Source organism: Onthophagus taurus, chromosome 8, assembly GCF_036711975.1.
Source record: "Onthophagus taurus isolate NC chromosome 8, IU_Otau_3.0, whole genome shotgun sequence".
In the NCBI taxonomy this organism is placed as follows: domain Eukaryota; kingdom Metazoa; phylum Arthropoda; class Insecta; order Coleoptera; family Scarabaeidae; genus Onthophagus; species Onthophagus taurus.
In genome coordinates this window covers 3,340,635-3,353,787 of record NC_091973.1, presented here as the reverse complement: position 1 = coordinate 3,353,787, position 13,153 = coordinate 3,340,635, and the positions used below count along the sequence as shown (strand labels likewise).

The following is a 13,153-nucleotide window of genomic DNA, read 5'->3' as shown; positions in this document are numbered from 1 at the left end:
GGTTCCTAGAGGTTTTTGACAGGTAGCCGGGCGACGCGTGGCGCTACTGTGACGGTACATTGAACTAATGTTAGATAAAACATGGCCGTCGAAAGATCACATTTCTTTGTTATAAAAGCAATGTTTATAAATTAAACGGTCTATCGTTCGTGCTGTCGGTGTAACGGTGGACAATGCGCGTGGTCCTGGTTGTATCAGAAACATGAACAACAGTCCTCGCTTCGAGGTTCGGTCCTCATAGTGTTAGTGGTGCGTGTCGTATACGGTCTTGGATGTCTTTAGAACGATGGTGACGAGTGGAACTCGAGAGATTCCGGAGTCGCGGAGAAATGTCTAGTGTAGCCGTCGTAAACAGCACGAAAATGCCCCTGTCTCGGACGCATCCCTTTAGCGTACACGCACCCTCGCACTCGTTTATACAAGACAGCATACAGGGTGGACTACCGCCCCTAAAACCCACCTCTGGGGCTGTCCTTAAAGATCAGAGCCCTCCAACAACTTCTACAGGCTCCGGACCTGGCCTTCCTGACCTTCAATCTGGTTGTACTATGATTGCTCCAAGTGTTATTGGTCGCGCAATTAAAGGATCTACATCAAGCCCTTCACAGCAGCTTCAACAACCTGAGAAACCTAAGACTATGGTCGCCACTCCTGAACAGGTTATGAAACTCTATATGAACAAGCTCACCCCTTACGAACATTACGAGATATTTAATTACCCGCAAATTTATTTTATTGGGGCCAACGCCAAAAAACGACCAGGAATTATAGGTATTTATCTATCAGATTTCTTAGTATACCACTTGTTGCTTGATAAAAACATTTTCATTTTAAATCTTTATCAACTCCAACACAATAGGAAATTTCATTTATCGGAATTTATTTTTTTTTAATTAAAATTTTCCGAATCTGATATTTTTTATTTCTCGTAAACAAAATCGATATTGTTAAACTTAACTCAATGGAGTTTCCTGTGTGATATCATCACTCTTTATACAGAAACAATTAGTTCAATAAACATTCCAAATCGATCTTTTATTACTATTAAAATGCATTCTTTATTTTTATGAATCATTGCCTTATATACCTTCTATATTCTAAATATGCAGTATGTTAATTAATTATTGTACCAGACGTCATCATTGCAAGTATGCAACCAATAACGCGATTTGCGTATTGCAATACGAATGCCGTGATGTTGGTTGCATACTTGCAACGATAAATGATGACGTCGGGTACGATAATTAATTAACACAGTGTATAATGTGAATAAATTATGGTTTTAGGAAATCCAAACAACTGTGATTACGACAATGAACAGGGATCGTACATCCACATACCTCACGACCACGTCGCTTATCGCTACGAGGTGCTGAAAGTAATCGGTAAAGGATCGTTTGGACAGGTGGTAAAAGCCTACGATCATAAAACGCACATGCACGTCGCCCTAAAAATGGTACGTAACGAAAAACGATTCCATAGGCAAGCGCAAGAAGAAGTCCGCATTTTGGAACATCTTCGTAAACAAGATAAGGATAACACGATGAACATTATTCACATGTTGGATTCGTTCACTTTCCGCAACCACATGTGTATCACGTTTGAGCTACTTTCGATCAATCTGTACGAGCTGATCAAAAAGAACAAGTTTCAGGGTTTCAGTCTTCAGCTGGTGCGCAAATTCAGCCATTCGTTGCTTCAGTGCCTGGAGGCGTTGTACCGTAACAAAATTATCCACTGTGATATGAAGCCGGAGAATGTACTACTTAAACAGCAGGGTCGGAGCGGTCTCAAAGTAATCGATTTTGGGTCATCCTGCTATGAAAATCAAAGGATTTATACTTACATACAATCGCGTTTTTATCGAGCTCCCGAAGTTATACTCGGAGCTCGATATGGTATGCCGATTGACATGTGGTCCTTGGGATGTATCTTAGCGGAACTTTTAACCGGGTTTCCTTTACTTCCTGGCGAAGACGAAGCAGATCAATTAGCTTGCATTATAGAATTGCTGGGAATGCCGCCTCAACGTTTACTCGACCAATCAAAACGAGCCAAAAATTTTATTAGTTCGAAAGGGTATCCACGTTATTGTACTGCTTCGACGCTTTCCGATGGTACTACCGTGATAACGGGTGGTCTAAGTAGACGCGGTAAAATGCGCGGACCACCGGGTTCGAAGGAATTAAAAAAAGTATTGAAAGGATGCGATGATATTTTATTCTTAGATTTCATAAAACGGTGCCTGGAATGGGACCCGGAATTACGGATGACACCGTACGATGCATTGAGACACGCGTGGCTACGTAGGCGTTTACCACGACCACCAAACGAAAAGATCGAACCTTGTCGTACATCGTCAGCACCAAGAGGTACCCCCAAAACGAACACTTTGATTAATAGCAACAAAGTGGTAAGGGTACAATTGAGCGATGAGAGGTCCGCTACGCTGCATTCTCAGCACAGCAACCACTCGGGAAAGTTGCCGTCGGTTACGTAGCCCCATCTATCTCCGTTTCACCATGTGATCGTAGGCTAAGGCGTTTAGTTAATAATTGTGTTTCAACACACATATCTTGTATTTTGCAGATTGTGATTTTCCAAGTGGGGTAAAACAAATCAAAAAAAAAAGAAAGAAAAAAATACAAAGCGAGAAGAGGAAACAAAATAAAAAAATGCGATCCCAAACGATTTACTTGTGACGTATTACACATTTCTCACTTTTGTAATACTCTATCCTATAATGAATAAACTACTCGTGTAGTAAATAGAATTGTATCGTGGACGTAACGGTCAACTTTTTTTGGTTTACGGCGTTTGCCAAAAAATCTATCGTTTTTTGTGATCGTATCGTTTATGTGATATACGCGTGACTTTAGTGCTTTATCGAAAATTTCAATGTTTCATCAGGTCATCACTTAATTCATTTTTTCCGACATATATCAGATGTTTCTGAAAAATTTAAAATATATTACACTTTTTTAAACTTAAAATAGATCGATTTAACCCAACTTATAACCTTTGAAATTTCGTATTTGAATCGACCTATTTTCTCTTGGAATTCTTTTTATACAAGTTTTTCAGAATCACCTGTATAGGTTTTTTTGCTCAACCGATTGTGCGGTTAGGTCAATTTTAGTTTTATTTAAGTCTTTTAGCACAAGATCTTCGTTCCTCACACCCACATTGACTATCTGTCTTGTCTCTCGTCCGGCGTTAATTGATAAACCGCGGAGGAGGAGACGGCTCAATTTTCATTTGAAAAGACATTTTCGAATTTTTTTTCAAATATTTATTAATGTTATTTATTTGAATTTTCTATTTGTTTTTTTTGTTTCGTTTTTATATTCTCTTAATTTCATCTTGGTAATTATGTTAGAATGGATTAATTAACTATGTGGCAATATCGAAATTACGAATGTGCGTCAATTGTTAAAAAAATATGCCTGTTTATTAATTATTACCTGTGAACAGACGCGGCACTGTGCAGACATTTACTGTGATCGTTTGGCGGCAAAACGTTTCTACATTTTAAAACGTTTTACTGCCGCTACGGGAACTGTGCATGTTTCGGCCGAACGCTCCGGTTCTTGTAGGTTTTATATTATCCTCTTCGTAGATTAGATGTTAGTACTGAAATTATGGGTTCGAAGGTTGAAAGAAAGAAGATAAAATATTTAAGGAGGAAAACGTTAATTTAAGTTTTGTTAGTCCTACCCAAAGAAGTGCATTGTATTTCTTGCCTAATTCGTTTTGCGTGAAAACTATTGAATTTCCGGATTCGGTGGCGTTTAATTAATTTTTTTGTAATTAATACTAGATAGGCGTAGTATGACGAAAATATAATCCCCAAAAAAAAGTAATGGTTATAAATCGAAGTCAGTTTTTATGATAGGGAAAAGTTATCACGAATGAAGAGAGTTTGGTGATATGTGTTACATTAGCTATGTGCAGATAGTGCCTATAGATATTGTTGTATTCTGCTAAGTTGCACGTGTAACGAGTATATACGCTGTAAATAACGATAATAATGTATAAGGATTTTTAAGAGTTTCGTAAACAACTTGCTTTCTATCATCTCCAACCCATCCCTCCCCGTTAACCGTGATTCCGCATATCCGCGCATTTGCGTATCCGCGTCGGACATCCTCATTAGTTTCTGAAAGTCTGAAAGTATCTCTATGAGCCCAGTGTTTTAGTTTGCCGGGTGATTAGAGCTACGCGCGCGCGTAGGTCTGTACATAAATAAGCCAAAGGTTTAAACAAACAAAAAACACTCGCGGAAACGGAATAATAAAAATAATAACTCACTGCCGTATTCAATATGTTTTCCTTTTACGTCTTTCTTTTCCTCTCGAGCTGATTTGACACGTGTGTCGTCGATTCGACGATGGGTAAACGAACCGTTACCCATTTCTAGATTAATTTTTAGATACATTTTTTTTAATTGTAGTTTGTGAGTGATTAGCATAGTTGTAATGGACTTGTATTTTATTGTAAAAAATACAACAAAAATACCGCCAAGGGAAAATGAGGTGGAGGCGCCTCGGACTGTAACAAACGACAGCTTGATCTCTTTATTTTAATATTGTAAGCGGCCAAACATGTTCGTATAGAAAAAGACAAACATGTCTCGCAGACGTTTCGCACGGAACACGCATTTCTTCTGACAAGCATTGTTCTGATTTTTTTTAATAACAGAAAACTACCTAAAAACAACCCCTCCCTCGACTAACGTGCGCTAACATTTTTTTTTGTCTTAGCAGTGATGTGATGTATGTATTTAGTTGTCGAATTTATATGTATGTATAATATGTAAAAATTTTTCTTGTCGTTTTATTGATCTAATACACTTTTGTCACTTAAATACCTAAAACCTTAAATTAAAATCGATCCTTAAGATTCTTGGAGGTAGGTAGTTTAAGAAAACAATAGAAATCTTATTTTATACTACGACTTAACTGTTCCTGCTACATAATAAAATTTTTCGCATTCATCCTCCTCGTCATATTCTACAACAATTTTGTGTATATGTCGATGCCAGAATAAATATCTCACTGGACCAAAAATCATTTATTCATATCTATATCCTTGCAAAAATCCAACTCCATTTTAAAGTAATAGTTTTGTTGTGTGCTAACTAGGTTGCATATCGTCATTACTTAAGATCTTAAATTGAAATTGCTTCGTCACTTTTCATTCATTACGAATTCAATTTGAGCAATTTGATAATCTCATATCGATATGCTTAGATAACATTGAATTATTATCAACTGGTTTGCAATAACAAAGTTATTCTTGAGAAACGATAGAAACTTAATCTCTATAAATTGGAGTTATTACAAAATATTTTGTTGATTACATTGAAAAACAGTAGTGCTGATTAGGCAACTAAAGATACCTATTTGACATGATAAGATCAGTTTGTTAGCGAACGGCTTAGCGTGAATTGTTCGCGAATATCAAAAAAAAATTCACGTTAGGAATTGTAAGAATAAAGCTGACGTAAATGAGCTGATGTCTATCGGTATTACTTGTTGCATGTCGGATAAACGGATATCGCCATTCGTTTTTGTCAGAAACGATCGATACCGCCGCCGTCGTAAAGCGGCCTCTTGCGTTAGTTAGGGCCCCTCTAAGGTCCTTTAGGGTCGAAAATAGCACAAAACAAAGGCGATCTCGGGCAGTGGCTCTAACCGCGTCGAATGGTGCGGGGGTGAACGGGGTCAGAGAAGTTGGTAACCGAGAGTCGAGGGCCGTGGGTTGGGACAAACGGGAAAGGTAAACAGAACGGTGTCAGGGTTAACTTTCGTAGACAGCAGCAGCCTGAACGGTGCGCGTGCGTCCAGTTGTTCAATCGCAGCTGTTCGTAGACGACGTCGTCTACGTTATATACGTTACACGTATATCTATATACATGTGTATGTATGTCGGATGAGACGTGCGGTCGAAATGGACGTCGGCCGACGCCGATGTATTCCTCTTCGGGGTGGTGAGTCGACGACGCGGTGGTAGTCGACGATTTTTCGTCGTTATCCTTCTTCTCCTCCTCCACCTGGTCCCTCGGTTCACCTCCGCCTCCACCTCCTTTTTGATCGAGTGCCGATTATGTGAATCGCCATAGATGGAAGACAACAACAAGGGGGCTAAGCAGCGGACGCGTTCAAATTCGGCGAGGGTTCTCGTCTTCGACGAGCCGGCCTCTACGCCCCAACAGCAAAAACCCAAATGTTGGCACCACGGCTCTGCCCATACCCAGGGGGCGCCCAACGCAGGTACAATACTATTTATAAGACGCAAAACAATGTTTGTTTATACTTGTATTCCATGTAAATATTTTTGTCAACTCTAATTTCATAATAATATTAAGAGTAGCTTTTTAGTATTGCAAACTCCCAACGAAATCTAAAGATAGATATCGTGGTACTGCGCGTTGTTTATATCCTAATTAGGTGTAAATATTGTATAATACCCAACATAGATGTTATCAAAAAAAGACTTTTGGAATTGATGAGTAATATTTGGACAAAACAAATATATTTATTGTTTGTAAATCTTTAAAGAAAGATGTTTAGGAAAATTTGTAAAACAAGTGTTTTCATGATCCTATAAATAAGATTTACACCAACATAAGATTGGACTTAACAAAGGAAGCCAAAACGGTAGCCATAAAACATAATTTACGGTTATATCGAGCTCGTACATGTACGTAATTTTGGATTTTACAAATTATTTTAGTGATTAATAAATATGTTATTAATTGTTTCATATCCGGAAGATTATTCAATAAAAATTTGATAACAAAATTTTCAATCGAAATTCTTAAGCTTATATTCACTATACCGTACAATAATAGATGATTTATTGGCGATGGATTTGCACGCATATTCGATATACACCTTCCTTCACGACTGCCACATTTTTAAACGAGTTAATTTTAACCGGCAGTCTTTTAGCGGACGTGTAATGGTCAAAGTCGGAGGTTCTACGCAAATTGTCTTTTAATAATCTTAATTTTCTACAAGTTTATAACGAGATGATCTTTGTTTTGTTAGACGCACAACCCGTGCCCCATTCCAATCTAGTGCGTTTCCACAATTCTGCCCTTGGAAAATCGGCACCATCCTTATCCGCAAATATGGTACGTAAGAATAAATTTATTTCATTTTTATTTAATAAATTTCTTAGAAGGATGTGTGGATTGGAAGAAGAAATAGTAGACCAGCGGTAGTACACAGACTAAGTTTTGTGGCGAATACATCACCTACATTACCTAGATCTCATTCACCAATATGTGGGAGCCCAATAGACAGTCCACGTACTCATTCGAGTTATTTAAACTTTTCTTTCGTCCCGATAAAACGGTATATATATAATATCATTTTATGTTAAATAATTATAATTACTAAAATCTGTTTTATTTTAGGATACCCGTGGGGTACAGGGGCGATGGTAGACGATGGTCAGTAGCATCGTTGCCTTCGTCCGGTTACGGTACAACTCCTGGGAGCTCGAACATGTCATCAAAATGCTCGAGCCACGAGAAGTTGCACCAACTACCCCATTTTCCGACATCGGACGATATGCGCTTATTGACACATCATTTCTCCAGTAACGAAAGTAACACGTCATTACCCGGTATTAATTATGACGAAACGGTTACGCACAGGTCACCCTTGCATAGGCCGCGTTCTCGAAGTCTGAGTAGTCCGAGTAGATCTCCAATTGTCGATAATGAAATATCTATGATGAACGTACTATATAAAGAGCGATTTCCGAAGGCAACGCAACAAATGGAAGAGCGGTTGGGAAATTTTATAGAGGAACATAAATTGGTCGACGCGGAAGAAAACTGTGATTTTTTACCGATCGTTAGATTCGTTCACCACCAAGTACTCGAGATGGCTAGAGATTGTTTGAATAAATCTCACAATAAATTAATAACCAGTCGATATTTTTACGAGATGTCCGAAAATTTGGAGCGCTTACTAACCGAGACCAAAGAAAAATCAGAAGAAGCCGCTACGCAGGTTACAGGAATAATAAAAAAGCTTCTTTTAATTATTTCTAGACCCGCTCGACTTCTTGAGTGCTTAGAATTCGACCCGGAAGAATTTTATCACTTTTTAGAGGCGGCTGAAGGCCAAGTCAAGGTTACACAGGGTATTAAAGCTGATATTCCGCAATATATCATTCAAAAGCTGGGGTTGAACCGAGATCCCATTGCCGAATTACAACGCGAACTTCGAGATTGCAATTGGCCGTCGGGAGATGCACGTTCCGCGGCAGTTTGTCTTACTTCAACGCCAAATTGTAAAAAGTTCGGCTCGACGGTACCCAGCGAACAGAATTTTGAAGTAATCAAACTTATTTCAAACGGCGCTTACGGCGCCGTATATCTTGTCAAACACAAACAAACCCGACAGAGATTCGCAATGAAAAAAATCAATAAAAACAACCTTATGTTACGCAATCAAGTCGAGCAAGTTTTCGCTGAAAGAGATATTCTCAGTTTCGCGGACAACCCATTCGTTGTTAGCATGTATTGTAGCTTTGAAACAAAAAAACATTTATGTTTGGTTATGGAGTATGTTGAAGGCGGAGATTGCGCCAGTTTATTGCGAAATACCGGCCCTCTTCCGCCCGATATGGCAAGATTTTATTTCGCGGAAACTGTACTCGCTGTTGAATATTTACATAGTTATGGAATTGTACATAGGGATCTTAAGCCTGATAAGTAAAAAGAATTAATATTTTTTTTTAATGAGAATATTTAATTTTTTTATTTTTAGTCTTTTAATTACCGCTTTGGGGCATATCAAACTCACCGATTTTGGGTTAAGCAAAATGGGCTTAATGTCACGTAAATATTTTTTATGACTGTTTTAAAAAATCGTTTTATTATTTGCTTTTTTTAGTTGCTACAAATTTATATGAGGGGTACATTGATTGCGAAACAAAACAGTTTTCTGATAAACAAGTATTTGGTACGCCTGAGTATATCGCCCCAGAAGTAATTTTGCGTCAAGGTTATGGAAAACCCGTGGATTGGTGGTCGATGGGAATAATACTTTATGAATTCCTTATTGGTTGTGTTCCATTTTTTGGAGAAACTCCAGAAGAATTATTTGCGCATACCGTTAATGGTATTGATTAATAATAAAAAAATTTTATTTAAGTTTATTTTAATTTTTTTTGTAGATGATATTGAATGGCCCGATAATGACGATTGGAGTGTTCAAGAAGAGGCTAAAGATTTAATAACGGTCCTTTTGCAACATTTACCCCGCGATCGGTTAGGTACAGGAGGTGCTCAGGAGGTAAAAGAACACTGTTATTTTAGTGGTCTGGATTGGAACTCACTTTTAAGGCAAAAAGCGGAATTTGTTCCGCAATTAGACAACGATGAAGACACTAGTTACTTCGATAGTAGAATAGACCGTTATAATCACGACTTGGAGGACGACACGGATGATACGGACGATTCCCCAGTTTTCGGGTTGTTTTCGTCGTGTTCGCCGCAATATCGCAAAGCGCAGTCCACGTCTAAAACAACAACCACCACCACCACAGAGTCGGAAAGTAACAGCGAATCCATTCGAATCACTACTTCCGTTGTTACAACTCCAGATACACCAGAAAATCCTGATTTTAAAGCTAAAATTAGGCCTAATGTGTTAACTCCCGAAAAGGACTACTCAGATTTGGTTCCGATTGAGCATAGGAAAATTACTTTGACCTTTAATAAGACGGTTAGTACGCCTGAATCGTCTCAAACGGATAGTGATGATGTATCACCTCAGATACAACGTAGGAGAAAAACTGGACACGCCAGGGATATTCTACCAAAGTTTTCCATTTCCGTCGAAGATGAATATAACGGGTAAGATTTTTTTAATTTTATTTTGTGACAAAACTTGTGAATGATTTTTTAATTGGTGTTAGAATTAATAAAGATATAAGAAGAAATGTTATCCAATTTTGGCCTTCTTTTAAAAGGTATTGTAGAATAGGTGCACTTTTTTACCATTTAGATCAGTGCCTATTTATCCATAAGGCATGTAAGGAAACCGTTCTTGTAATACAAGGAGGTTTTATTTCGAGATTTAAAACGGCACTGATTTAGATCCATCAATTTATCAACAAATTACTTTGAATATTAATGTTTTTTTCCACAGCAAACTAAATACAAGTTCATCTAACGAAAACATCAGGGAATTATGTCCAAAAATGTCCGCTCCTATCGCATTACCCAACAAACATCGGTCACGAGCCGTTGTAAAAAGCGCCTCAGCTTCAGGTTTATCGCTCATCATACCATCGGGTATTAAAAAAATCACTACAATAAAAGAAATCACTAAAATATTACTCCCCCAGATGATTTTCAAACGCATCCAGTCGGAGTGCACTCACCGAACGGAGGTGGTGGATCAAGTACCGCTAGTTCAAGAGATACTTCACCATGTCGGGAATTATCACCGCTTGTTACAAACTTGAAACCCCCGATAATAATTAGGAGAGGCCCTAAAGGATTCGGATTCACGGTTCATACAATACGCGTTTATTACGGGGATACCGATTTTTATACTATGCACCATTTGGTTATGGTAAATTTAATTTTATCGTTTCAATTTCGATCTAATGCATTTTTTAGGCTGTAGATGAAGGTAGTCCAGCTTTTGAAGCGGGTCTTCGACCAGCTGATTTGATAACTCACGTCAATGGAGAAGCGGTACAAGGACTTTATCATACTCAAGTGCTTCAATTGTTGTTGGGCGGAGCTGAACACGTTAGTTTGAGAGCAACCCCGCTTGATCAGACTTCGATACAAACCGGGGGACGTAAACGGGAACCTGGCCAAAGTAAACTTGCCAAGCGCAGCTTGAATCGGCAACGAAAACAGAAACGAGATAACGAGAAACGGCGAAAAACGTCGTTGTTTCGTAGAATAAGCAGTAAAAGGGCTAGTGTTGAAATGCAACAGGTAATATATTTTTTTGTTTTGATTTAATTCTGATTTTGTTGTGACGACATAGATGGCAGCTAGTATACAATCACCGTTAACTGTAACTCCAAGTAGAAGTTTTTCGTCGTTCCCAAGATCGCAAGATGGCCCTCAAAGTACCGTTCGTAACACCTCTTCCAATCGTTCAAGTTTGTCACCGTCGGATTCGTTCAATCAACACTCAAGCAGTTCATCTTCTCAAACACCATCGACATCTCCGAGCCCAACTCCAGCAACTAGTGGACGAAATGCGAAACAACACTATCAACAACGTCCATCCACCTTGCACGGGTTAAAGCACAAGCTTCATTCGAGTTCTTGTAGCAAATCTTTGCATGCGGCGAGTCCTTCCTGTCCCGCTAACGTCCCCGGTCGGAGGAAATCGGTGGGACATATTCCTTTATCGCCTTTAGCTAGAACTCCTTCTCCTTCCCCCCTCCCTGCATCTCCAACAAGATCTCCGAGCCCTCTCGCTTTTCCTGTAGGTCACCAACCAGGAAGTTCAAACACCACGCAATCATACAGTCCAAGCGCAGGTACAGCTCCGGTTAATACAACGTGTGGTCAATCAAAGAAAAGTTTTGTTCGTCCTAAAAGTACAGAACCAGGATCTCCGCTGCTTAGAAGAGCTTTATCTCCAGATCGGTTACATCCGAGAAGCGCGGAAAGCAAATGTTCCCATATTTCACCTTTGTGTTCATCAGGAAACGCCGTATCTGGGGTAAAAACTCACCCGGGCAGAATTGGGGGAGCTGGAGCGGTATGGCGACCCGCTTCAACTCACGAACGCGATAAAGATAATGAGCCGGAAACGAATGTTCCATCGATCGAGGCTTCGAATAACATGTCTAACAACGAGAATCGATTGTCATTATCACTGGCTGCTCCGGGCGAGTTATTACCTCGAATTGCTGAAGAAAAGGATAGCCCAACTAACGGCCAAGAAAAGAAACCGAGTAAATGTGATAAACAAGTAGAGAAAGTGGAAAAACCGGATAAATTAAAGACCCAAACTGATACTAAAAATACTAAAAAGTGATTTTAATTGCACTTGTAATATATATTTTATTATGTTAGGTTAATTTTGTGTCAAGTTTTTGGAATTGTTTTATTTTATATTAAATTGTATCAATAATAATTATTTAATTTAAAAGAAAATATCGAATTGTTCTAATAATTGTTATCGTGATGTACATATATGTATTTACACGTGAAAGTATTCAATATCATGAATGATGTAATTGTAATTATAAGATGTGTGCGCCATGCCCGTCCATCGTCCACAAACAAAGACTAATAAAAGTTTATTCGCCCAATACGAGGGCTCACTCATGTTGTAGCATATCTTAAAAAAAAATGAAAACAAAAAAAAATTCGCCGTGCTTTGGCGATGCACCGTAACGAATGAACGAACAGTTCGATACTGTTACGTGTACATTGTGATAGTTAATTTTATGTAATTTCAAAATCCTAAAAAATTATTAATTGCTTTAAATGGTGGATCACGGGCACATTGTGATTCATGTACATTTCGTTTAATCGTAAAGTCAATATTAATTATTTATTCTAGCATTCGTGGCGACTATATTTGATCAGTTCACTTAGCATCTCACTGGTATGTCTTTCGTATTTTATAATAGTTGCAGTTGTATTTATTGGTTTGATTTTTATGATAGCAGCCCCCGTTCGTCGCTTTTTATTTTTTAGTTTGTACATAATACAATCAAATTTTAGAGGGATAAGGCGTACAATGTGCAATCAATTGTTTCGTTTTGTTTCAATTCCCAGTAGGTCTGGGTTATAGATGTGTACTATGTTGTGAAATCGAAGAATGCTCATGTATAAATAGTACTTAAAATTGGATTTAGAATTTTTAAACCGTCTTCTTTGATCCGTTTTTGTCGCACCAATTTCGTTTTCGTGTAAGTTTGTTTCTCTGTGGCAATAGCGTCGTTTGTATTTCTACATTTTCCGCTGGTAGCCCTTTGTAGACGAATGTACACGAAATATATGGATCGCTTTGCAAAATTACCTACAAATGTTTTTTTATTTAACGAATCCTTTATGTCCTGATCCTAAATTTCATTCTTTGATTCAAAAAGTTTTGTATTTCTACTGAATGTGAGAGTTAACATCTCTTCGCCAAAG

General features: G+C 38.3%; 2 protein-coding genes across 3 annotated transcripts; both read left to right on the top strand.

The window, feature by feature from the left end:
- Positions 1-61: 61 nt before the first annotated feature.
- LOC111425400 (Dual-specificity tyrosine phosphorylation-regulated kinase 3) lies at positions 62-4,825 on the top strand. The gene is made up of 2 exons (XM_023059392.2): positions 62-771; positions 1,287-4,825. The coding sequence occupies exons 1-2, from the start codon at positions 330-332 to the stop codon at positions 2,498-2,500; spliced, it is 1,656 nt and encodes a 551-aa protein (XP_022915160.1). The 5' UTR covers positions 62-329; the 3' UTR covers positions 2,501-4,825.
- A 613-nt stretch (positions 4,826-5,438) lies between these two features.
- On the top strand, positions 5,439-13,036 carry LOC111425398 (microtubule-associated serine/threonine (MAST) protein kinase dop). 2 transcript variants are annotated; one of them, XM_023059387.2, is made up of 12 exons: positions 5,439-6,275; positions 7,056-7,141; positions 7,189-7,364; positions 7,427-8,737; positions 8,793-8,863; positions 8,919-9,146; positions 9,202-9,883; positions 9,946-9,999; positions 10,179-10,324; positions 10,378-10,607; positions 10,655-10,984; positions 11,037-13,036. In XM_023059387.2, the coding sequence occupies exons 1-12, from the start codon at positions 6,125-6,127 to the stop codon at positions 12,042-12,044; spliced, it is 4,473 nt and encodes a 1,490-aa protein (XP_022915155.2). In that variant the 5' UTR covers positions 5,439-6,124; the 3' UTR covers positions 12,045-13,036. The 2 variants fall into 2 exon arrangements, with proteins under 2 accessions (XP_022915155.2, XP_022915156.2); XM_023059388.2 differs by lacking the exon at positions 9,946-9,999 and having other exon boundaries at positions 5,440-6,275.
- Positions 13,037-13,153: the final 117 nt, after the last annotated feature.

What these genes read in the sequence shown, in the direction of transcription:
- LOC111425398 (XM_023059387.2), top strand. Translation starts at nt 6,125, where the DNA reads ATGGAAGACAACAACAAGGGGGCTAAGCAGCGGACGCGTTCAAATTCG. An exon ending in AGGGATCTTAAGCCTGATAA is followed by an intron (nt 8,738 to 8,792) that starts GTAAAAAGAATT and finishes TTTTATTTTTAG; the next exon opens with TCTTTTAATTACCGCTTTGG. An exon ending in GTCGAAGATGAATATAACGG is followed by an intron (nt 9,884 to 9,945) that starts GTAAGATTTTTT and finishes AATTGGTGTTAG; the next exon opens with AATTAATAAAGATATAAGAA.
- LOC111425400 (XM_023059392.2), top strand. Translation starts at nt 330, where the DNA reads ATGTCTAGTGTAGCCGTCGTAAACAGCACGAAAATGCCCCTGTCTCGG. An exon ending in AAAACGACCAGGAATTATAG is followed by an intron (nt 772 to 1,286) that starts GTATTTATCTAT and finishes TTATGGTTTTAG; the next exon opens with GAAATCCAAACAACTGTGAT.